Raw genomic sequence first — 22,670 nt, forward strand, 5'->3', positions numbered from 1 at the left:
AGATCAAGGCATCACTCACTTCTTGGCCTTACTTGCAATCTCTCAGTTCCCACCGATTTCTCAATCTTCCTTACTGCATACCTCACTGATCCTTGCACTTCTATCTTTTCATTCTCATCAAACTCGCTCGGATTCACGACTATGTATGCGCCAGGCCCCTTCGCTCCTTCATAATCAGGTGCTGAAAAAACAGTCACCACTTGCCCATCGTGGTGCATCCTGTATCCACCATCCACCGCTTGATGGCTCCTCACTAGCAATTCCATTCCATTCTCTTCAAAAAACTTCTCTGTTACACTCCTCCCAAACACAACACCCGCTCCTCTTTCACTCTCTTTGATCCCTTCAATCTCATCAGGATCAGACCATAGCAGCCCTCTCAATACCGCATCGGTATACGAATTCGTCATCCTGTACATCTCTTGCACCTTCTCAAGTATCACAGGCTCTTCCGGCAACCCTCCATGCACCACAAACACCTTTTCATTGACCACAACCGCTATCGGCAGTGCCTGAAACACATTCTGGAACTTTTGATACAGAAAATCCCCGTTGAATGTGTATTTCCTGTTCATCTCATCATAAAACCCATACTTCTTGTTAATCTGGGAAAGCTCATGATTTCCTCGTGTCATGAAAAAACGATTCGGAAGCAGGATACTCAAGGAAAGCAGAAAAACAAAGTTCTCGGCTGAGTACTGTCCACGGTCAACATAATCTCCGTTAAAAATAAAAATATTCTTTTCATTATACACTCGATTAAAAACATTCAGTACGTCAAAGTATTGCCCATGTGTGTCTCCAAAAACCAGCACCTCGTACTCGCTATCGACATAAACAATATTCTCTCTGCCAAGGAGAATGCTTTCTCCCTGAGACAAAATACGCTCTATAACCGGTGCAGCAATCAGCTCTCCATTCGCAACCTTAATACACAGTTCATGCAACTCATCCCATGACAGCCCGCTCTCCATTCCAATCGTCTTGTAGTTTAGCTTCATCCTTGCAACCAGATACTCAATCTCAGGCACACTCTTTCTATTCGATCCGATCTTGTCATATATGCTCTTGAACTCCCTGGCCATCCCTAGCCTCAAATACAATGCACATGTGCGCTGCATCGCCCTGTCATTCTCTAAATACTTCAGCGACTCAAGTGCAAAAGATAAAGACTTCAGAAAGCTGCCTCGTTTGTAATGAACAGTAGAGATGTTGTATGCTAGCAGAGACATCTGTTCGTAAAGTGCTGCATCTCCATTCGATACAGAAACACATCCAGATGCCTTCAAAAACGAAGATTCGTACATCCTCAACGCCTCTCTCATCTTCTTCTGTCTAAAAAGATCATTTGCCTGCTGCCTGTTCAGCTCAATCTCTCTTATATCCATCTAAGGGCTCTTGCATGCTCATTTATACTTCCATCCATCTGCATTGCCACAACAATACCAAACATTAAGCACTGGTTTAGCAAGCACATCCAATCCAAAAGCCTTGCCAGAAATTCGAGCTTTGCAAACGCTGATCATTCGGCATCATGGAACGCGCCAATAGGCACACTCTCGCTTTCGATCGCATTTATGCTCAAGAATAAAATCCTTGTTCATGTAAACAATCATGCGGTTCACATTCCCACTCACACTGATGCATCTCTTCGCCATATGCATCGTTCCAGCCCATGGCGAGCCATCCGGACACAATGATATTGGCGCCATGGACAAATCAATAGCCAATCAAGAGTTCTCAAATGCATTTGGCGAAACAACAGACACGGGCCAACGGCGCGTCAATGGAGAAGTATACTTCACGGCAGTCAAAATAATATTTGGGATTCTACTTCAAGATGACAACGGCTATCTTAAGGAAGTCATCAAGGATATTCCTAACGCTCCACTACACTTTACCCAGACCGAAAGCGATGCAAATCTCGAGCAAAGCATAGAAGATAAACTGCTGGGCATGATCAAGCAGATCATTACGAGCCTACAGAAAATACTCTTCGACGATCCAAACGGCCTCAAAACCATCTTGGAACCATACACCAACGACAATGACAATGGCAATGAAGACATGGCTACACAGAAAATCCCAAGAGAGCTTGGAAAAGGACTTCTTGCCATGGACAGCATTCCTGCATTTTTGATCCGCTACGGCATCGGTAACTACCAGCACATCATTGCAATATCAGATCAAATCAAGGCAAAGGACAAAATACTCACATTAGAAATCACAGTTCCGATGTATAAAGGCTGGAAAAACACAGGAAACCCCACCTGTTGCATAACAACCTACATACTCTATGCAATATTCTGCATTCGCTTCAAAGCAGAGCCATACGTCAGAGTCGAGAGCACAAGCGTTTGAATAAATGTATATCAACACAATAAATCCTGTAGCAGCCTAACTTCATCATACGTCTTTATTAACAGCATTCGGACAACATGGTAGGCCATCCCGTAATAAGTATAAGTGCTAGCACATCAAACACCGAATGGCATCTCCTACTTCCTTCTTTTGCTAGGCGAATCAAATCTATTGATAAACACCGTCTTGTTAACTATCCTGTTGTCTATCTCGCGCTTCAAGCATTCCTTATATCCTATTCCTCCACACATAAACACCCCAAACCGTTCCTCATACTCATCAATACTCTTAAGTATCATCTCCTCAATCCTTATCAGATTTGGATACGCACTATTTCTAAACTTCTCTTCGTTTAGCAGCTGGAAGGACGACCTAAACAGCCTTCGTGGATCAGACGCCTCCTTCTCAAACTCATTCATCCTGTCCACAAGCTCAACTCTTTTGCCAATTAGTGACTTTATCAGCAAAAAAAGCTCCCTCTTGCTTTCAAGCTCTCCAATCATTTTTGTCATCTCTTCCACTCCTTCTTCCGTCCTTTCGTAATCGGCCATATCCATCCCAAACATCTCAAAAAGACTCGTCAGTATATCTTTCTTCCTTTCATATATCTCATTCAATAGTCTCCTTTGCTCCTCTCCAAGATATTCATTATACTCCTCCATCTTTGCAATGCTTTTCTCACTTAAATCCATGGCAATCTCTCTATATCCTGCATCTAGGCGGCTTTCCTTCCTCCTTATCTGCTCTTCAAGCTTTATGATCTTGCATCTTCTTATCTCAACCTCCTTGCTGTATTTCTTGTGCAGCTCCTCAAGCACAAAAATCTTCTGGTCAATTCTTACCTCAAGATCGGTCACGCTCAGCCTTGACAGAAACACACACAATTCTCCGTAAAGTCTGTTCCTTTCTCTTTCTCTTCTTTCCTTCTCCTTCATCAGCATGTCTCTGTTTGCCTCCAGCTCTCTCAAGCGCTGCAAAGAAACCTCGCCATTGCATTCCTCGTCTGTCTTCTCAATATTCTTCCCAGCACTCCCTCCATTTCCATTCGCACACTCAATCGCTTGAAAATCAATATCAGGAACCTCATCAAGTATGTCCCTAATCTCATTCAGCACTCCCTGCATCCTCTCATTAACCCCTCTCCGTACTATCGCCACTTTACCCACCTCATTCTCGACATATGCTCTCATCAACTCCAGATTATACAGGTCTGGCATTTGTGGCTCTGCACACTCCATAAGCGCACATTCCTTCTTCAATAGCTTCACACTCCTTCCAATCTCTTCTTCAATCCGTCTTCTTCTGCACTCAAAATCAGAAATCACCTCATCAATCACCGCAACTACCTTATCAATATCCTGTCTAAACCAATCAAACGGATGCTTTGTGATTCCTTCCAACGGCACCTGCACCACCATATTATCATATAACGACTGCATCTTTTCCTCCATTCTTTTGATTTCAAACGACTCCATCACTGCAATACCTCACAGGGATCAAATTTTTGCGCCAACGCCACTAAACATACTTCTTCGCAAATCATCCTTTAATACTCCACACTCCTCCCTTAAGCTCACAATACTCACCCAGCACCTCAAAAAACCTAGATGCATCACTAAACTCATTCTGTGCTATCCTTATAATATCAGCCTTCCTCCACACGTCCTTGCTTGTAAGCATCCCAACTATCCTCTTTCTCATGATATCTCCTTCACATACAGCAAGCATTCCATTCGCCAGAACCACCACTCCTTCAGGCAAATTCATCTTCACCGCTTCCGCATCAACCAACAGCTCTTCACCCACCTTCTCTACCACACAGGGCTGCAGCTTTCGAACGGCATTTATAACTCTTACACCCATCCTTTCCTCAGGTAGTACATTGATCCCCTCATCAAACCCCTTCAGACAAAAATGCTTGCCTTCTCTGTTACACAGCTCCTCAAGAAGAAAATACTCTCCATCGATAAAATCCTGAACATCCCTCATCAGAATCCGCTCATTATAATTAAACAAATCTAAAATCTTGTTTCTAATGCAATGAAGCCTCTTCTCATAGAATGCATTTGAAATAACATATCGTCCATGCACAAAGCTTGTGTATGTCTGTAGTGCATTCTTAACTGCATTTTCGTCTTGATGGAGCAGCATCATCTCCGAAAAGTTCATTACTTTCGAGTTCTCAATGGATTTCTTGAGTTTGCCCGTAGGCTTCCTTGAATTATTGGGCTTCCTAACATCTTGGTCCTCTTTGCATTCCAAGCTCATGTCTCTCACTTTGTACTCCAGCTCAACAAACTCCTCAAGATTCATCTTCTTGAGCTGAAAGTTGATGTTCTTCTTTCTATACTCTTGCTCCTCTCGGCTTTCTGCTTTTCTTAACTGATACCCGTCACATTTGCTTACATCCTCTACTTCAACGTCCTCAAATCTCGGGTTGAAAAGATGCACACAGTCAATCTTCCGAAGAAAAACCACGTTTGTATCATGGTCTATCATAGCATACCATTGCATAGACAATGGCTTATATCCATAGCTCCCATAGCTTATCACAGAACGATCTTTGCCATCTCCGGCTGCAGATGCACACTTGATCTTTGGAAGCTTCATCCTCATCTCCACATATCCAAAGTCCTGCTTCAGACGTATGCTTTCAATCTTCAGGTTCTTTTCTGCCTTTGGAAGTCTGTACAGCGATGCTGGGACTGTGCAAGCAACCATCTTCACATCATACTCAGCAACGACCTTCATCCAAGGATTAAGACCACGCATAATATAGCCAGGCATGAGCAAGCCCTTGATGAACGTAATGGATAAGATAAAGGAAATAGAGGACGAAATGGCAAGAACACAGAAGAACAAGGCAACAAGCAATCATCTTGGAATTCTTAAGGCAAAGCTGGCAAAGCTGAGGAGAGAGCTGATAAGTGCGCCGAAGGGCGGGTCTTCAGGAGAAGGCGGGTTTGATGTTGCAAAAACAGGAGTTGCAAGGGTTGGGTTCGTTGGATTTCCAAGTGTTGGCAAAAGTACTCTTATGTCGAAATTGACAGGAACATTCAGTGCTGTTGCTGAGTATGAGTTTACGACCCTAACGACTGTTCCTGGTGTTTTGTGCTACAACGGGGCAAAGATACAGATCCTGGATCTTCCTGGAATCATAGAGGGGGCCAAGGACGGAAGAGGGCGAGGGAAGCAGGTGTTGGCTGTTGCAAGGACATGCTCGCTGATTATTGTGTGCTTAGACGTGCTCAAGCCGCTTTCACATAAAGCGGTTATAGAAAAGGAGCTTGAAGGATTCGGGATCAGGATAAATAAGGAAGCTCCCAAGATCAAGGTGACAAAACGAGAGAAGGGAGGGGTGACGTTGATTGGAGACAGTTTGGACCTGTCAACAGTCAAGGCAGTGCTTGCGGAGTTCAGGATCTCAAATGCAGAGGTGTTTACAAACGGGCCATGCACCATTGATGATATGATTGATGTGATTGAGGGCAACAGGAAGTATGTTCCGTGCATATTTGTGCTGAATAAGATAGACTCGATCAGTGTTGAGGAGCTTGACCTGCTCTACAGAATTCCGCATGCAGTTCCAATATGTGCAAACCACGGATGGAACTTTGATTCGCTGCTGGCAAAAATGTGGAGCTATCTTGATCTTGTCCGGATATATCCAAAGCCCAAGGGGCAGCCGATTGACTACAATGATCCGGTAATTCTGAAGAGCAGCAAGCGAAGTGTAGAGAACTTCTGCAATGCAATCCACAAAGGGATTCTCCCCAAACTTAAGTATGCCCTTGTGTGGGGAACCTCTGTGAAGCACAACCCACAGAAGGTTGGCAAGGACCATGTATTGAATGATAGTGACATTGTGCAGATAGTCAAGAATGTTTGAAGAGAGAAGGAATAAATAGTTATTTGAGTATTCATGTGTGATCTATTGGCATGAATGCGGATGCATGGCATGGAAGAAAACAACAAGGATAGACACCCTTCGAATGGAAAAAGTGCCTAGCAAGGATATTGAGAGAATGATGGCATTCATCAATCATGAGGCAGACGAGAAGATAAAGGAGATGAAAATAAAGGCAATACAGGAATATAATGCAGAGAAGGCAAGAATTATTAAAGAGGAGACGATGAAAGAAGAGAATGAATTTATGATGAAGCAAAGAGAAATAGAAAACAAAAGAGTGATGACAGAAAGCTCACTAGAAAACGTGTACAGACAGAAATACCTACAAGAGAAGGTAAGGATTCTGGATAATATATACAAAATTGTTTTGAAGGTGTGCTCGGCGGAGCCTCTGAACGAGCTGCTTATTGATGAGTGTATGAAGAAAATGGAAGATGATTTTATTGTGTACTGTAGCAAGAAGGATGTGGAGGTTGTGAAGAAGCATTGCAGGGACGCAGAAATACGAGAGATGGTTTCTGCTGGGATAGGTGGTATAATTCTTTGCTCGAAGGACTACAAGTCGATTGTTGATAATAGCTTTGCATCGAGGCTGGAAACAATCAAGAGCATGTTTGAAGCGGAGATAAATAAAGCCATTTTCAGGTAATAGTTTTCTTGTAGATGATTGCTAGTGGCAATAATCGATTAGTTTGCTACATCATCTATGAAGAAATAAAATCAAGTATGAATCCTATGTACTTAAACAGCCATATTGAAAGTAAGAGTGATCGAGATCGATTGAAATCCAGCTAATCATTCAGAACATTTTATTTTATTTCAAACTATATCTAGTCTGCGCTGCTATTCATACTTCTTATCATCTCCTCAGCACCCATGCAGCGGTATTGATCAATAGTATACACAGGAAACATGTTGCACATCGTTGCACCCTTGAATGCATCATTAATAGGGTCAGCCGCCATGATAACCTGCACATCTCCTGTAACAGACATACTTGACATCTCTATTTGCATTCTGTCGCCAATTCCTTCTATCTGTGAAAACCCACCTGTAAGAAGTACCTTTCTTGTGCCATATTTCCTGCTAACATTTTCCATTATTTCAGTAAGCCCCATCTGATCCAAGCCTACAAGCGATGGCGAAAAGATTATCTCCGGTATCCTCATCAGATCAATATTCACGCACGTCCTTCCTATTGAATATCCATTCAGTATATCTACCACATCTGCAGCAAAAGGTTCGAAATACGGATCCAGCTCCTTGATTTGGCTAACAAGCATCCTCAGCGAATCAATAATCATGACTTCCTGATTCATGTCCTCTGCATCCTTTATTTTTGCAATCAGCTGCTTCTCGTCATCGGTAAGCTCCCCTTCTTTGAACCTTACCTGAAATTCATACGTCTTTCTGTTCTTTACATCTCTTCTTATTTTCCCCCTTAGCTCCAGTTCTCTCTTCAGCTTCTGAAATTCAGCCTTCTTTGCATTAACGAATCCATCGGGGTCGCTTATTCTTGCAATCTTCTCTTCCACCAGGCTCATACACTTCCTCATTTTTTCAAGGCATTTTTCTGCTCTGGATTTGACTCTGTGAAGCGCAGAATGATACATAATCCTTTGCCTCTTCTTTTCTTTTATCTCCTCGTTGTTCAGATCAGAATCGGCTGCATTCAGTAGATTCTTGTTGATCTCAGGCACTGTGCCAGTGCTGATTGGCGTTGGGCATCTTTTTTGCTTTGCGCTTGTGCATCTTTGGTATCCTGTCTCGGCCTCTTCGTCCAGAAAATAGCTTCTCGAATACTCCCTCCTCTTCATCTCCCCAAGCACATCAGTCGCCTCCCTGCAATAGTCTCTACTGCATTTGAGATACTTCACCAGCCCTCCATAACTCTTCTTGCCATCAAGAAACTTGTTGAACATCAACAAGCAAAGATACTCTTCAGCAGCGCATCCTCCAAAGTTGATTTTGTAAACATCTGCTATTCTTCCACTATATATGACCAGGCAAGTAACAGCCGTGTGCGACATGTCTACAACCATACAGTCCTCGTCCTTCATATTCCAGAGATACGAATAGTAGCTGTCAACACCTATCTGTATCGTCTCAAACCCATACACTTCAAAAAGAAACTTCACAAGCTCTGCATGCGTTGGGCTGTATATTTTCTCGGTAATAATCAAGTTCTGGAGCTTCTCTGGCTTCAGATATGCAAGAACCTCGTCAATCATGCTTTCAAGAATCTCAAAGTTTACCACAACATCTCCATCAAACATCGTCTTTAGTGTTGCACCTTGGAAGCTTTCTATCGAAGCACTCTTCTTCTGCCGATAAAGCACATTTCTGAACACCATCTGAGGCTTCTGCCCACTGTATCCTGCCTTGCACTCATACACCCCGTTGTCTATCACAATAGTATCATTCTTCACATACTTCCCATACTTATTAGCATGCGTCTTCTTAGACAGCTCAACATACATCAGGGCCTTGCAAAAACACATGTCTCAAAAATCACAGGATTTAATCACTTCTCCCATTCTTACACATCTATTCCTTCTATTGCTATCTCGAGCCTCCGTGCCATCAGCCTTCACACTCTATTAAATAAACGCAAGGTTACTGTAGATAACATCTCTCACCGCATAGAACACACTAGCATCCTTTCCGTCAATCATCAATCCACTATTACTCATCTTAACCCACACACATCCTTCCACCACAAGGCCTTCATCATCCTGCTCCACCCTCATCTTTCTTTCAACAATCATCTTCCGCATCTCATTCATTTCAAGATGCCCCAGCATCATCCTCGGCCCCTCCCCAATGCATTCAATCATATCTCCCTTTCTTATTCCTCTGAATCCTGCTACAAAATCCGTTCCTATCTTCTGGTATTTCACATTCTCAAACCCATCACTCAGCTTCACCATTCCCATCAAAACATTCGACGACAGCACAAGCTTCTCCCTACACAAATACACATCCTCAAAGCACATCATGTACTTGAATGAGTGGTAGAAAAACCTTTCCGTATCGCCATCTTCTCCGACACACACAAGCTTCTGAGGAGACAACGACTCTAGCACCATCTTGCACGAACCTAGATCAGAAACCCCCATCATCTCCACACAAGCCACGCTATACCTCAGCTCCAATCCTCTACAAACTTCCTCTCTCTCCTCCTCTACGGACTCTTCCTCTACAACAACCTCCTGCACCTCTTCAACGGCTGCAACATCCTTCACAAACATTGATTTATCCACGTACTCCCCATAGTCATCATATGCTCTTCGCCTCGAAAGTGACGGAAAGCATTCCTGCCCAGATTCACACCACACTTCGTGCTTTGCCTCTGACCAATGAGACTCCACCCCCTCCTCCTCAGGCTCGTCATCAGCCTGCTCTTCAACTTCCTCTTCCTCATTTTTATCTTCAGCATTGTCCTCTGCTTTCTGCTGAAGCCTAAACTTATACTGTCTTGCTTCTCTGCTTTCTTCCCTCAGCATTTGCTCTAGCCGAGGATCAGTGACCACTATCACATTGTTTCCATCGTTAAAACAGTGCAGAACACTCGTAAACATACATCCAGACACCCATTCATCAACCACAATCAAAACATCAAACTCGCAAAGGTCACCATAGTGTTTCACAAACCGGATCCGTTCAAACTCAAATGGATTCACCTTCTCCTCAGAAAACATCGACGATACTTTCTCTCCTGCCCACTCTACCATAGACTTCACCCTCTCAATAAACTTCTTTCCAAAATACGCTAAGCATACCACCTTGCATCCCTTTGCATTCCCCATCTCATTCAGCACAAGGCAGATCTCAAGAAGTCTTGAGTATCTTATAGGAAGTATCACTCGCCGCTTGCTATCAATTGCATTCATAACTGTCTTCACAAATGCATCATCCCTCTTCACCACAGATACATTCTCTGCTAGTACATGGTTCCCATTAAACACACACAAGCCGCAGTCTCCTATCACAGACATGTTCATTCCATCAAGATGGTTCTCCTTCCTGTGATTCACATTAAATCCAATAACTATCTTCTCTGCACCCTTGCTAATCTTATACAGGCACCCACCAATAGAGCTTCCAGAGTTATAAGCGCATATCTCTACTCCATTTATGACGGTCGGCTGTAGATACTTTATCTCAGAAATCCTATCGAAGCACTCCACATCAATTTTCAGCGGCGGCTCCATCCCCCGTGCATGCTCTTCCATGCATATTTTCCCAAGCACTTTAATAGGAACCGATGATATGACCTTGTTGTAATAGTTGCTGTGAAGAATGTGCGGCAGTCCTCCAATGCAGTTTATGCCAAAGCTTGTCAGCAGTATCGCATCGCATGCCAGAATTCGTTGCATCAACGGCTCATATATGGCCATTTCCATTGTCTTAGGTGCTCCGCAGTTTATCAATATCTTGGTATTGTCTATTTCAAGCAAGTGGCAATACACACCAAGATCTGTTCTGATCAGCGGAGTCAGGCTCACAAAGCTGGATGACATTTTATGTGGGTAATGATCAATGCAAAAATACCAAGCACCCATCTCATGGATGGCAATAGGGCATTGGCTGGGGAGTTCATCAGGATCATCATGGATAAACAGAGCATGTCAATGCCGGTGAGAAAGCAGAGCATTAGAGACAGTCTTGGAATTACACAAAAAGAAATGCGTATAGTTGTGGGGGAAGCAGAAGCACATCTCCAGAAGTTGGGGCTTGAAATCGTAGGGATTGCCAAGGGCATGCTTGTAAGTACTGAGAATGCAGAAAAGTTCTTTGTTAGACGGCTAAAACCTTCAGGAATGCTGCCAAGGATTCCAATAGAGGATTTCAGGAAAACAGTTGTGATTTTTGCATTTGTTATTCTTGAGCATTCATGCGTTGAAGAAAGGAGGTTGTGGCATCTTGTAAGCAGGGCAGGCGTGATGAGAAGCGGAGAGGAGTTTGCCCAGATTATCAGTTGGGCGAAGAATCATGGATATCTTTGCATATCGAAAGAAAATGAACAGAGTGTCGTTACACTTGGATGGAGATACCACTGCGAGTTTTGTGGATTTGATCCTAAAGAATGCCTAAAGGCCTTCGTGTCTGACACTGCGGAGTAATCTTGAGGATATAGCAGAAATATTTTCTCCCTTGTATGGAGGATCTTGAGAGCAGCTTTCCATTGATAGCTGAGGCAAGGGCATCGATTGCCCAGGGAGAGTTTGAGCATGGGATTGGGATATACACTGAGATTCTGGAGACGGTTGATCCTGACGATGGGAAGAGCCCATACATATACCTTGAGTATGCAAATGCACTTATTATGAATGCAAACATGTTTTTTATGGATGAGGTATCACGGATCAGTGCGAAGAGGGGATTGAATCTTGAGGAAAGGAAGTGGGCGGAAGACGACCTTGAAACAGCATGGAATATGCTGGAGATATGCAAGAATGCATTTGTGATTCTGAAAGATTACTCATGCCTAGCACGATCAAGGTTTCTGCTTGGGGAGATATGCTTGCTGAACAATGAGTTTAGAGATGGATTGCATGAGCTTGTTGAGTGTGTTGCTGTGATGGACAAAATATACGAGAAGGACTATGTTGGATATGCGGATGTTTACCTGTCTATTTCGACCTGCTATGAGTTTCTAGAGGACTTTGCGATGAGTAAAGAGTACTGCAACAAGGCAGTGATGGTGTACAATGCAGAGAAGGAAAGAAGTAGCAGTGAAGAGAGCAAGAATGAGATATGTGACGTCATAGGCGAACTTCTGCAAAAAGCCAACGAGTTGGGATACAAGGAGCAGCGGATTGAAAATGCAGGTCTTCCGAGTGAGCAAGAGTCTGATAATGTTGTGATTAATATAAATGCCTGTAAACGTAATAAAAGGTGATTTGAGCCAGTTTTGTTGATATTTATTGTTTGGCGGTGCTCTTGATGTTTTGCGGATCATGTGTGTGGAATAGCCAGGTAGAAGCTTAGCACGGCATTAGCGCCTTGCATAAAAATAATTGCGACTCCCCGGCAGATGCTTGACGAGGTGGAGATGTGGAGGATGAAGAAACTTCTTCGAAATCTTCGTGATAGTAGGGGAAACGGAACGTCGATGATATCTATTATTATTCCGCCTAGGGACCAGATATCAAGGGTCTCGAAGATGCTTACCGATGAATATGGAACAGCATCGAATATAAAATCCAGAGTGAACAGGCTGAGTGTTCTTGGAGCAATAACATCTGCACAATGCAAGCTTAAGCAGTATACGAAGACACCGCCAAACGGGCTTGGGATATTTGTCGGAACTGTTCTGATGGACCAGAACAAGGAGAAGAAGGTAAGTGTGGGGATAGAGCCGATAAAGCCTGTGAATACGTCGCTGTATATGTGCGATTCAAAGTTCCATGTTGATGATTTGCTTTCGCTTTTTGAGGATGAGCTGAAGTACGGGTTTATTGTGATTGATGGACATACAACGATGTTTGCAACTCTTCAGGGGAATATGAAGACTATTCTACAGCAAATCCACGTGGATCTTCCGAAGAAGCATGGGCGAGGAGGGCAGTCCTCGGTGAGGTTTGCACGTCTCAGGGTTGAGAAGAGGAATGCGTATGTCAAGAAGGTGGCCGAGATAGCTGTGAACTTGTTTCTGACAAATTGCGTGATGAATGTAGAGGGCATAATTCTTGCAGGGCAGTCTGATCTGAAGAACGAGCTGGCTCAGGTGCTTGACAGTAGAATAGGGGTGATTAAGTCTGTCGACACAAACTACGGGGGAGAGGGCGGACTGAATCAGGCAGTCGAGCTGTGCGAGGATGTTCTCAAGGATGTGAAGCTTTCGAAGGAGAAGAAGGTGATACAGGGCTTTCTGAACGAAATAAACACAGACAGTGGGAAGTTCTGTTTTACAATGCGAGAGACGATGCACTGCCTGGACATGGGTGCGGTTGAGACACTGATTGTCTACGAGAATCTCCCTGATGTGAAGGACGAGGAGATGTTTGTTGATTGGATTGCAGAGAACTACAAGGGCTTTGGCTGCACACTTGTGTTTGTGAGTGACAAAAGCTCTGAAGGGACGCAGTTTGTGGAAGGATTTGGAGGAATAGGCGGGATTTTGAGGTATAGGGTTGATGTTGACGACCACTTGGAAGATGATTACTCATCGGTTGATGACGATGAGATATTCTAGATTGAAAGCTCACATGGTGCTTATGAGCTACTGCAGGGCAAGAGCGAGTGTGCGAGATGATGAGCTTGAATAAATTTGTTAGCTCTTAATTTTGTTAGAAAGCACCCTGATGGAAAACATCTTCCCGTTGCAGGAGAGCGTGGAGATTGAGGAGATATATGGAAGCAAGAGGCCGAATGCCGTTCCGCCTGGATATGCCCGGTCGTTTCGAATGCATGCAGGAGTTAATGCGGTTGATGATGATGGGGCATATGCATTGAAGGAGCCGAAATGGTACAGAAAGGGAGAGATAAGCTCATTGGAGGAGATCAGCATGGACGAGGTTGTAAGTGTGATTGGAAAAGACACATATGTGCGTGTAAGGGATGCAATTGTTGGGGAATATCAAGGCGGGTACAGGCCGATGACGCTTGGGAAGGCGTTGGAGACGAATGATATTGGATTTTGTGAAATTGTGAAGATATTTGCGTTTGTTGAGAGATGGGAACTGATAAATTATAGAAGCTTGATTGAGAAAGAAATAGCCAGTGTTGAAGCAATGAGGAATAGAGCAAGAGGAATCAGCGATGGCAATCATGCTGTGACCGAGAAGCAAGGAGTGAATGGAGATGCATCAGTGGGATCTGTTGACTATAAGGCATGCTTGAAGCAGTTGAGATGTGATTGTGGAGAAGAAGCGGCGTTTTTTACTAGGAGCATGATATTTAAGTGTAGGAAGTGCTTTGATGAGAGAGCCTATGCTGATGATGTGCTGAGATCTGATTTTTTTGCTGCAGATAAGCTGCTGGTTGAAAGCATGTGGTCGAAAGAAGAGGAGCTACGTCTTCTTGAAGGAATCAACATGTATGGAGACGAGTGGAATCTTGTAAGCCAGCATGTGCAGACAAAGTCTAAGGAGGAGTGCGTTTTTTATTTTTTGAGGATCCCGATTCTGGAGAATGCACTGCCTAAGAGTGGGTTTTCGGAGATAGGGCCGTTGTTTGTGACTGCTGAGAATCCAATAATGTGTGTGATTGCATTTGTGTGTGCGATTGTGCATCCGTGTGTTGCATCTGCGTGCTCGAAAGCAGCGATGATGCACATTGGAAAGTGCTCGCAAGAAAAGGTTATGAGGCACATGCTTGATGCAGGAGTGGGCAAGGCGATTGAGCAGAGGGATCTGGAAAGACGAAAGATCAAGAGGCTTATGGATGTTATATATGAGGCGGCTCTTAGAAAGATCCGAATGAAAATGAGCGCATATAAGGAGATGAATGTGTCTATACAGCGAATGCGCAATGAGTTAGTTGGATTGAGGCAAGGCCTTATTGATGAGCTTGAGTTTACAGATGAGAAATAAAAGTGATTAAAAATGTATGATGTGTTTGATGGTGCAGCTTGATTTGTTTCAGAGTGTGGATTTGGTGTGATTGTTTTGGTTGCTAGCACAAATGGGAATTACGACAAGCCTTGTCCAGGCAGTACTGCTTGTAGAGATGAGTGTGTTTACGCTTATGCTGCTTCCTGTGTCGAAGAGCTTGAAGAAGAGCATTCTTAGGGTGTTTATGGCATCGAAGCTGTACCGAGGAATTCTTCACATTTTATATGTGTTGCTGGCAATGATTCTTGTGATGTTTGTTGACTCGGCATATAAGATTTATACGGGCGAGGAATATGCCAATCCGTTTGTTCTGTATCAAGCAGAACGCAATCTGTACCTGACTGGGTTTACATTGTTTCTTGCAGTGATATTCAGAATGTTCATCAAGATGATGTCTCTGCTGTTCAAAGAGGAGGAGTCTGCACTCCTGCTCAGGAAGCAATCCATGAATCAGAAGAAGTATGTTGAAGACATTGTGAGCGAAAGCACAAGAAGCGAGGAAAAAATCAGGCAGCTCGAGGACAAGGTCAGCAGCTTGAATGCAAAAATTGTTTCGGGCGACATGCTGATCAAACAGCTTAGAAACAACCAAAACGAGTACTTCAACATCCTCGACAAGTACAATGCACTCAAGGAGCAAGTTGAAAACGAGTCGAAGAAATCCAAATAAATACTTCAAAGCACCCAACAACATCGTCAAAATCAAACGCCTCCCCAAGGCTATGAAGGCAAAGATATACAAAGAATTGACCAAAAACAGTGGGATATTGCTTTCTTCAGATGCACTGGCATATTTAAACGCTAGGGTCACAGATGAGTGTATGCTGATGCACATCTCTGCGGAGTACAAACGAAGAAATGGGCCCAAGATGGGCGATTTAGGGCTGTTCCGGGAAATCATCGAGTCTGCAAAAACATGCATGCAGACTCCATACACCATAGTTAGCCAGCAGTACAGAAAAGCAGATTACATGCACAGGTATAGGCGACTCAAGCAAAGAATAAGAAAAGAAATCACACCGATATATCTTCTTGACGGTCAGCTCTGTACAATATTCGGATGCTATTACAGAGATAAGCAAGGAAATGAAGTTCTAGAGGATGATGGAGACACGGTTCTGCTTGATATGAGCATGTGTAACGGAAATGCATTTCTCTGTGACAACATTTTTGTTGCACTGGATGGATATGCTTCTAAAGGCACCTTTGGAGTAACAGAGACGCATTTCCCAAGCATTGAGGTGAGAAATACAGTCAAGCATGTCCTGCCGGTTGAAAGCCTCAGAATTCTGTTTTTTTCCGAGTTTTGGCTCAATGAGATGAATGGCAGCATCCTAAGGAAGATTATAACGAAGATTCCCGTCGATGTGATTGTAATCATGGGGAAGCTTTCCTCAGAAAAGTGCCTATCCATTCCATACGCATGCTTCATGAACGGGCTTAAGACAAACAGCGCAGTTTCAAGAACGCCAGACATTATTGTATGCCCGGATGCAAACGACCTGTATTCTTCATTTCTTCCTAAAGAGATACCGTTGCCCGGTGAATATAAAGATACAATTAAAATGGCCAGCAATCCATGCATCATAGAAACCAGGCATTGCTCAATAGGCGTTATCAGAGACGATATTTTCAAGTCAAGGGAGCGGGGACGATTCATAGGGACTGAGTACATCGACTCATTTGTAAGGGCCATGCTATCGCAGCAAAGCCTCAACCCATTTGGAATATCAAACCTCGACATTGAAGGCATTCCAGACATAGTTGTTGTGGGCCAAGACTTCTATCCGTTCATATCTTCCATTGATGAGATAACATTTATTTCATGCCCAAGCTTTCGTGATGGAATGGCTTTTATTTCATATGATGCCTCATCCAGAATGCCAAGTATATTATACTGCAAGGATGTTCTAAGAGACAATCCTTAGAAGCATAGATGGAGTTGTACCTTAGATATTGAGAGCATACGGCTGATGCATTAAAAATTCTAGTCCTGGAAGATCCTCGCCACTCAGAAATTTCATTAAAACACCGCCTCCAGTTGATACATGCGTAAAGCTCTCGTACTTTCCAAACATCCTGATTGCTGCAGATGTCTCTCCTCCCCCGCAAAGGCATCTCTTTCCATTCGTCTTCATGCTCTCAAGAATGCCAACAAGTGCTCTGGTTCCATCAGACAAGCCGTGCTGTTCAAAAACACCAGGTGGGCCGTTCCAAAACACAGACTCAGCCATAGATACTCTTTCTTGTACCAATCGGATGGTTGCAGGCCCTATGTCTAGCCCACATCCACTCGATGGTATTTCGTTCATTATCTGGGCTTTGCCTTTATCAACAACCACAAAGTCAATCGGAAGGATGACTTCTGTTTGATTACTATCGAGCACATCACATATCATCTGAATCGTACTTTCAGAGACATCATCGACAATGCTATTTCCAACCTCTTTGTGCAATCTGTACTTCAAGAACGGATAAGACAATCCACCAAGAATAATTAAACACTTTGCTCTTCTTCCCAGTGACATCAGCAGCTTTGATTTGTCAGAGACTTTCTTCCCGCCAAGAATCATCACGTCGACGTCTCTTTGCAGCAAACTCTCGGCAAACTCTAGCTCTTTTTGCATAAAGACACCAGGAAATGAACGCAATCCAGTCCTTTGAATAGATCCACACTCTCTATGGAGACATCCAAATGAGTCTATAATTGCAACATCCATGCTATTTGTAAACAATCTCCGGTACTCAGCACATGCAGCTTCGTCACCACTGCTTTCTTCTGCTTCATAGAACCTGAGGTTTTCTAGCAAAACCCACGTGTGACCAACTCCACTCAAATCAGACATCTCACAAAAAAACAATTCTGCACCAAACTCATCAAGTACAATCTTCTTCAGCACGTCGTAAACAGGCTTTAGCGAAAGCTCCTCAACATGCTTTCCATTCGGTCGACCAAAATGGCTTCCAATCACAATGCGCTTTGGATCTGCTGAGTGAATATACCTAATCGTGGACATCACAGATGTTATTTTGAAATCATCAAGAACCTTCGATCCGGACACCGGGACATTAAAGTCCACGCGTAGAAACACTCGTTTGCCCTCAATATCTGCCCTGCTAGCACTTACCATTGTATTCATCCACAAATATGCCCTCAAGGCCATTCATTGCTATATCATTCTGCATCTCGCACAAGCTACATAATTAACTCTTTAATTTACTCTGAAAACATTGCTTCCCTCAGGCCCTCAATCGCACTTGGATTGATACAGGTGGAAACATCTCCTATTGGCTCTCCCACTAAAATCGCCCTGAGAACTCTTCTCATGATCTTTCCACTTGCTGTTTTTGGAATCTCCTTACACACAAAAATACTCTTTGGATTTATAAATCTTCCAACTTTGCATCTCAGTGTTCCCCTCAATGATTTTTTCACCTTTTCGTCAGAAATCTCCCTGCTCTTCAATACTACGAAGAAGCAAAGCGCTTGCCCTGTTATTTCATCATCTTCTGCAACAACAGCAGACTCTGCCACACACGGATCCATACATGCTGCATTCTCCATCTCTGCAGTGCTTATTCGATGCCCAGACACATTTATTACATCATCAGCCCTTCCCATAATCCACACATGCCCCTCAGAATCCTTGTATCCTTCGTCCCCAGTAAAGTAATATCCATTATAGCAGAAATATCCATTCTTGAACCTTTCAAAGTCGCCAAGAATTCCCCTTGCTATGCTTGGCCAAGACATCCGGAGAAGTACGTGCCCCAGCTCGTTAGATTCAGCCTCACTAACATTCATTTGGCTAGACGATGTTTTCGCGATCAAAACATCCTGCCCAAAAAACGGAAGACACGCACATCCAGGCTTTTTATCCACCACAAATGGAATCGGTGCAATAAGCACTCCTCCTGATTCTGTCTGCCAATATGTGTCCACCACCGGGCAGTTGTTAAAATTCGCGCTAAACCATGTATACGCCTTTCTATTGATAGGCTCTCCAACGGACCCGAGTATTCTCAGACTCGACAAGTCATAGCTATGCTGCAGAGGATTCGTCGAAAAATACTTCCTAAGCGTTCGAATGACTGTGGGCGCTGTATACAGCTGCGTTATCTTGTGCCTGTCAATCATCTCAAAGAGCCTGTAATACGATGGATACACAGGTGTGCCTCCAAACACAACCGTGGTCACTCCATTAGAAAGTGGCCCGTATATCACATATGTATGCCCCGTTATCCATCCAACATCTGCTGTGCATGCAAACACATCACTCTCTCTCAAATCAAAGCAAACCTTAGATGTAAGCGTTGCATACAATAGATAGCCCGCAGTTGTGTGGATAATTCCCTTCGGCCTCCCAGTGCTTCCGCTGGTGTACAAGTAAAACATTCGATCTTCTGCACCAACAGAAACGCACGGAATATACTCCACGCTTTGATTCATCACATCCGACCAGACAATCACTTTGCTTTCGATATTTCCTAACTCACTCATTATATTATCTCTTGTGTAATGCACATTAAACACAAGTGCGGGGATCGGCCTTCTGCAGAGAACATCCTTTGTGGTCCCAAGAAAGCCTATAACAGACGATGATCTCTCTACTGCGTCCTGCACAATCAGAAGCCTGGCATTCGAGTCCTCTAGGCGAAGCGCAACACTATCAGCACTGAATCCCCCAAATATCACATTGTGAACCAATCCAAGACGTGCACATGCTAAGGCCGAAAAAACAGCCTGAGGTGACATTGCCATATGTATTGCAACAGTATCTCCTTTGCAAAGCCCTTCATTCTTCATCACAGTGGCTATTTTCATAACCTCATCAAGAACCTCTCTAAAAGTGTACGACTCGGATTTCCCATCATTTCGATTGTACACAATTGCAATCTTGCCCGGATTGCTTTCCACATGTCTATCGATGCAGTTGTAGCATGCATTCAGCATGCCATCCTCAAACCACTTCGATTCCTCAAACGGGCCCTCATGCACTCTACTGAACATCTTGTCCCACACCAAACACCTCTCTGCTTGCTCTTTCCAAAACCCCTCATTGTCCTCTACAGATCTGGCATATAGTGTCTCATACTCCCCTCTATCCATTTTGAGGGCTTGCTCATTTGATATTTAATATCGTTATACCACGTATATTCCCATTGGCTGTGAATTGTCTCCTTCTTTTCAACGCTCTAAGAAGCTTGCTGCCTTAGCATCTCTCAAAGTTCTTGTAGAGCTCTTTAAGCGTAACAACCAGTCCAAAACACTCAAGCGCAGCCCTCGTTCCTTTTATTTCCCTTTTCATGCAATTAAATAGCTTTTGATTCATCTCTGCCTCAGAATATATCGCAGATAACCTTCCAATTACATTCGCTAGGGTCTCATACTCAGGCCCCTCCTCGACACAAAAGTCACTCCACAGGCTATGGCAATCGATACACACTCCAGAAATATCAGGCAGACTCACAATTGCATCACCGCTCACTCGTATGCAGAAATAATCATCAAGCATCCTCTTCATTCTATCTGCAATAGTCGCACGTATAGGAATGCTAACGCTTCTTCGCTTGAAATTTCCAAACCCATTTACAAATGCTTGCCAGAAATACTCCTTCAGAAGGTGCTTTGTTTTGCAATTCAATAGCGCTGCGTTGTATTGCACAAGAACAGTGTCCTTGTCTTTGATTCCGACATAAAACAGCATCCTGAAAAACTCAGTATCGACATCAACAATCTCCTCCACCATCCTAGCAAGCGATTCCAGCATAAAAGATCTTGTATTCATCGTGTATTCCTCTTCAAAACACTCATCAATCGATTGCGACATCGGATCTGCATACACCTTTGAACCCCCACTTTCACTTTGGCTACTTCTCAGCGAGTATCTTACCTCCTTAGGCACATGATCGCTTATTCTCAATGCACTTTCAACACACCTGCATATATCGCTTATTATTGACTCCTCATCAAAAAGCACGACCTCTTTTTTGCACGGATGCACATTCACATCTACTTTGTCTTTGGCTGTTTCCACCTCTATGTACACCAGCGGATGATAGTCCTCAGAAATCATCTTCTTATACACTCTAAAAACCGCTTCTTTCATTTTCCTACTCGATACTAGCCTTCCATTCACAAAAAGAACAAACATGCTCTGTCTGTGCACTTCACTTCCTTCAGAAAAAATAGCAAGGTATTTGTCTCCGACATTGTGTGTCAGTCTTTCTTTAATTTTACACATGCTTTGCAGCATAGCCAATTTGGAGTCCACCATTCGTTTGCTCCAGCGAAAATTGGAGCTTGCATGATAAAGCACACTTTCAGCATACCAATTTTCTCCGCCTCCATCATTTCTAACTGCGAACTCCTGAGGTCGTCCTGAAACAACCAGTGTAAACAATACACTATTATTGAATACCGAATACGCTCTTACAAGCCATATCATCTCCTTCACCTCATCCTTGTACTTCAGAAAGTGCTTTTCCCTAAGCTTGTTGTTGTAAAAAACATTCTTGATTTCAATACATGTTCCATCGTTCATCCCAACTGCTCTGATCGACACCATCTCTGTATCATTATAGACTGCCTCATATCCAACTTCTGATTGCTTCTTCTTGCTCCGCACCTTTACCTTAGAGCACCTACTTATTGAAGACAGTGCCTCTCCGCGGAACCCATACGAGCACAACGAAAAAAGATCATCCTCGCTCGTGATCTTCGATGTGCAATACTGTTTGCACAACATTCCAAAATCACTCTCGCCTATTCCCTCGCCGTTATCCTCAACAGCAAGAGACAGCCCGTATTGCTCTATTCTGACTGTTATGTGTGTGCTATGTGCATCTAGTGAGTTCTCGATTGTTTCCTTCAGGATTGCAAACGGCCTTGTAATCACCTCTCCGGCAGATATTCTTGCTATCACATCGTCTGGAAGTTTCTTTATTGCCATAAAGCCAAGGGCATGCATGAATGCAGATGTGCACCATGCCACCTCTACTGGCTAGGAATAATTACGCCTGGCACGCTGAAATCATTGAGTGTAAACATTCGCAATACCCCGGAAATGAGGAACTTTGTTACAAGCACCACGGTTGTTTCTCTCAGGTACAAGGACGGTGTTCTTATGGGTGCAGACACAAAAGGATCGTACGGTCGGCTTGCAAAGTACACAGGACTGCAAAGAATATTCAAGATCGGAGACCAAACGCTTATAGGTGTTTCTGGAGAGATAAGCGACATGCAATACTTGAAGAAGACACTGGAAACGCTTACCGAAGAGGATCCGAGAAAAATCGACTCGCATGGATACTACAAGATGATCCAAAGGCTGATGTACTCTGCTAGAAGCAGGATGGCCCCATTGAACTTGAATGTTTGTGTCGGGGGTGTTGACTCAGTATGCACTGAAGATGGGCGGGCCGATCAAAAAACACTTGGGTGTGTGGATCATCTTGGAAACTTCTATTTTTCAAATGTGATATGTACAGGAATAGGAGCACATCTTGTTCTTCCACTTCTGAGGAGCAAGGTGGATGGAAGGGAGAATGAGATAACAAGAGAAGAGGGCATAGGCCTGATTGAGGAAGCAATGAAGATTCTTTTTTACAGGGACTGCAGTGCATCCAATGAGATACAGATAGGATATGCAGATGCACAAAGAGTTCATATTTCGGAAGCTTATCGAATACCAACGAATTGGGACATTGCTTTCAGAGAGGACGAGATTGTGTTTGAATAAACCCGAGAGGCAGATGCTATATTCTCTTAATACTGGAGTTTTTTATTTTATGGCACAAATACAGATGGCTATTCTATAAGTAAGCAATGCACTAGT

General features: G+C 43.5%; 18 protein-coding genes across 18 annotated transcripts; 10 read left to right on the forward strand and 8 right to left on the reverse strand.

Moving 5' to 3' along the window:
* Window positions 1-11: 11 nt before the first annotated feature.
* On the reverse strand, window positions 12-1,388 carry HK407_01g02080 (calcineurin-like phosphoesterase; the record flags this gene model as incomplete). Its single annotated transcript, XM_060420208.1, has 1 exon — window positions 12-1,388. The coding sequence occupies one exon, from the start codon at window positions 1,386-1,388 to the stop codon at window positions 12-14; it is 1,377 nt and encodes a 458-aa protein (XP_060277770.1).
* Window positions 1,389-1,641: 253 nt separating this feature from the next.
* HK407_01g02090 (uncharacterized protein) lies at window positions 1,642-2,361 on the forward strand (the record flags this gene model as incomplete). Its single annotated transcript, XM_060420209.1, has 1 exon — window positions 1,642-2,361. One exon carries the CDS (start codon window positions 1,642-1,644, stop codon window positions 2,359-2,361), a length of 720 nt encoding a protein of 239 aa, XP_060277771.1.
* Window positions 2,362-2,498: 137 nt separating this feature from the next.
* On the reverse strand, window positions 2,499-3,836 carry HK407_01g02100 (uncharacterized protein; the record flags this gene model as incomplete). Its single annotated transcript, XM_060420210.1, has 1 exon — window positions 2,499-3,836. The coding sequence occupies one exon, from the start codon at window positions 3,834-3,836 to the stop codon at window positions 2,499-2,501; it is 1,338 nt and encodes a 445-aa protein (XP_060277772.1).
* A 64-nt stretch (window positions 3,837-3,900) lies between these two features.
* HK407_01g02110 (uncharacterized protein) lies at window positions 3,901-5,112 on the reverse strand (the record flags this gene model as incomplete). The annotated part of the gene is made up of 1 exon (XM_060420211.1): window positions 3,901-5,112. The coding sequence occupies one exon, from the start codon at window positions 5,110-5,112 to the stop codon at window positions 3,901-3,903; it is 1,212 nt and encodes a 403-aa protein (XP_060277773.1).
* A 49-nt stretch (window positions 5,113-5,161) lies between these two features.
* On the forward strand, window positions 5,162-6,250 carry HK407_01g02120 (putative GTP-binding protein; the record flags this gene model as incomplete). Its single annotated transcript, XM_060420212.1, has 1 exon — window positions 5,162-6,250. One exon carries the CDS (start codon window positions 5,162-5,164, stop codon window positions 6,248-6,250), a length of 1,089 nt encoding a protein of 362 aa, XP_060277774.1.
* A 103-nt stretch (window positions 6,251-6,353) lies between these two features.
* Window positions 6,354-6,920, forward strand: HK407_01g02130 (putative ATP synthase; the record flags this gene model as incomplete). Its single annotated transcript, XM_060420213.1, has 1 exon — window positions 6,354-6,920. The coding sequence occupies one exon, from the start codon at window positions 6,354-6,356 to the stop codon at window positions 6,918-6,920; it is 567 nt and encodes a 188-aa protein (XP_060277775.1).
* Window positions 6,921-7,101: 181 nt separating this feature from the next.
* On the reverse strand, window positions 7,102-8,772 carry HK407_01g02140 (uncharacterized protein; the record flags this gene model as incomplete). Its single annotated transcript, XM_060420214.1, has 1 exon — window positions 7,102-8,772. One exon carries the CDS (start codon window positions 8,770-8,772, stop codon window positions 7,102-7,104), a length of 1,671 nt encoding a protein of 556 aa, XP_060277776.1.
* A 99-nt stretch (window positions 8,773-8,871) lies between these two features.
* HK407_01g02150 (uncharacterized protein) lies at window positions 8,872-10,794 on the reverse strand (the record flags this gene model as incomplete). Its single annotated transcript, XM_060420215.1, has 1 exon — window positions 8,872-10,794. The coding sequence occupies one exon, from the start codon at window positions 10,792-10,794 to the stop codon at window positions 8,872-8,874; it is 1,923 nt and encodes a 640-aa protein (XP_060277777.1).
* A 45-nt stretch (window positions 10,795-10,839) lies between these two features.
* On the forward strand, window positions 10,840-11,397 carry HK407_01g02160 (uncharacterized protein; the record flags this gene model as incomplete). Its single annotated transcript, XM_060420216.1, has 1 exon — window positions 10,840-11,397. The coding sequence occupies one exon, from the start codon at window positions 10,840-10,842 to the stop codon at window positions 11,395-11,397; it is 558 nt and encodes a 185-aa protein (XP_060277778.1).
* A 35-nt stretch (window positions 11,398-11,432) lies between these two features.
* HK407_01g02170 (uncharacterized protein) lies at window positions 11,433-12,176 on the forward strand (the record flags this gene model as incomplete). The annotated part of the gene is made up of 1 exon (XM_060420217.1): window positions 11,433-12,176. One exon carries the CDS (start codon window positions 11,433-11,435, stop codon window positions 12,174-12,176), a length of 744 nt encoding a protein of 247 aa, XP_060277779.1.
* Window positions 12,177-12,311: 135 nt separating this feature from the next.
* Window positions 12,312-13,472, forward strand: HK407_01g02180 (eukaryotic peptide chain release factor eRF1; the record flags this gene model as incomplete). Its single annotated transcript, XM_060420218.1, has 1 exon — window positions 12,312-13,472. One exon carries the CDS (start codon window positions 12,312-12,314, stop codon window positions 13,470-13,472), a length of 1,161 nt encoding a protein of 386 aa, XP_060277780.1.
* A 109-nt stretch (window positions 13,473-13,581) lies between these two features.
* On the forward strand, window positions 13,582-14,811 carry HK407_01g02190 (uncharacterized protein; the record flags this gene model as incomplete). The annotated part of the gene is made up of 1 exon (XM_060420219.1): window positions 13,582-14,811. One exon carries the CDS (start codon window positions 13,582-13,584, stop codon window positions 14,809-14,811), a length of 1,230 nt encoding a protein of 409 aa, XP_060277781.1.
* Window positions 14,812-14,902: 91 nt separating this feature from the next.
* On the forward strand, window positions 14,903-15,502 carry HK407_01g02200 (uncharacterized protein; the record flags this gene model as incomplete). The annotated part of the gene is made up of 1 exon (XM_060420220.1): window positions 14,903-15,502. One exon carries the CDS (start codon window positions 14,903-14,905, stop codon window positions 15,500-15,502), a length of 600 nt encoding a protein of 199 aa, XP_060277782.1.
* A 52-nt stretch (window positions 15,503-15,554) lies between these two features.
* On the forward strand, window positions 15,555-16,760 carry HK407_01g02210 (uncharacterized protein; the record flags this gene model as incomplete). Its single annotated transcript, XM_060420221.1, has 1 exon — window positions 15,555-16,760. The coding sequence occupies one exon, from the start codon at window positions 15,555-15,557 to the stop codon at window positions 16,758-16,760; it is 1,206 nt and encodes a 401-aa protein (XP_060277783.1).
* Window positions 16,761-16,781: 21 nt separating this feature from the next.
* On the reverse strand, window positions 16,782-17,972 carry HK407_01g02220 (phosphoglycerate kinase; the record flags this gene model as incomplete). The annotated part of the gene is made up of 1 exon (XM_060420222.1): window positions 16,782-17,972. The coding sequence occupies one exon, from the start codon at window positions 17,970-17,972 to the stop codon at window positions 16,782-16,784; it is 1,191 nt and encodes a 396-aa protein (XP_060277784.1).
* Window positions 17,973-18,049: 77 nt separating this feature from the next.
* HK407_01g02230 (acetyl-coenzyme A synthetase) lies at window positions 18,050-19,942 on the reverse strand (the record flags this gene model as incomplete). Its single annotated transcript, XM_060420223.1, has 1 exon — window positions 18,050-19,942. One exon carries the CDS (start codon window positions 19,940-19,942, stop codon window positions 18,050-18,052), a length of 1,893 nt encoding a protein of 630 aa, XP_060277785.1.
* A 103-nt stretch (window positions 19,943-20,045) lies between these two features.
* On the reverse strand, window positions 20,046-21,785 carry HK407_01g02240 (DNA mismatch repair protein; the record flags this gene model as incomplete). The annotated part of the gene is made up of 1 exon (XM_060420224.1): window positions 20,046-21,785. The coding sequence occupies one exon, from the start codon at window positions 21,783-21,785 to the stop codon at window positions 20,046-20,048; it is 1,740 nt and encodes a 579-aa protein (XP_060277786.1).
* Window positions 21,786-21,899: 114 nt separating this feature from the next.
* HK407_01g02250 (proteasome subunit) lies at window positions 21,900-22,574 on the forward strand (the record flags this gene model as incomplete). Its single annotated transcript, XM_060420225.1, has 1 exon — window positions 21,900-22,574. The coding sequence occupies one exon, from the start codon at window positions 21,900-21,902 to the stop codon at window positions 22,572-22,574; it is 675 nt and encodes a 224-aa protein (XP_060277787.1).
* Between the last annotated feature and the right edge of the window lie 96 nt (window positions 22,575-22,670).

The sequence above is a fragment of the Ordospora pajunii genome (assembly GCF_021821965.1).
Source record: "Ordospora pajunii strain FI-F-10 chromosome Unknown Cg_01, whole genome shotgun sequence".
Classification (NCBI taxonomy): Eukaryota; Fungi; Microsporidia; family Ordosporidae; genus Ordospora; species Ordospora pajunii.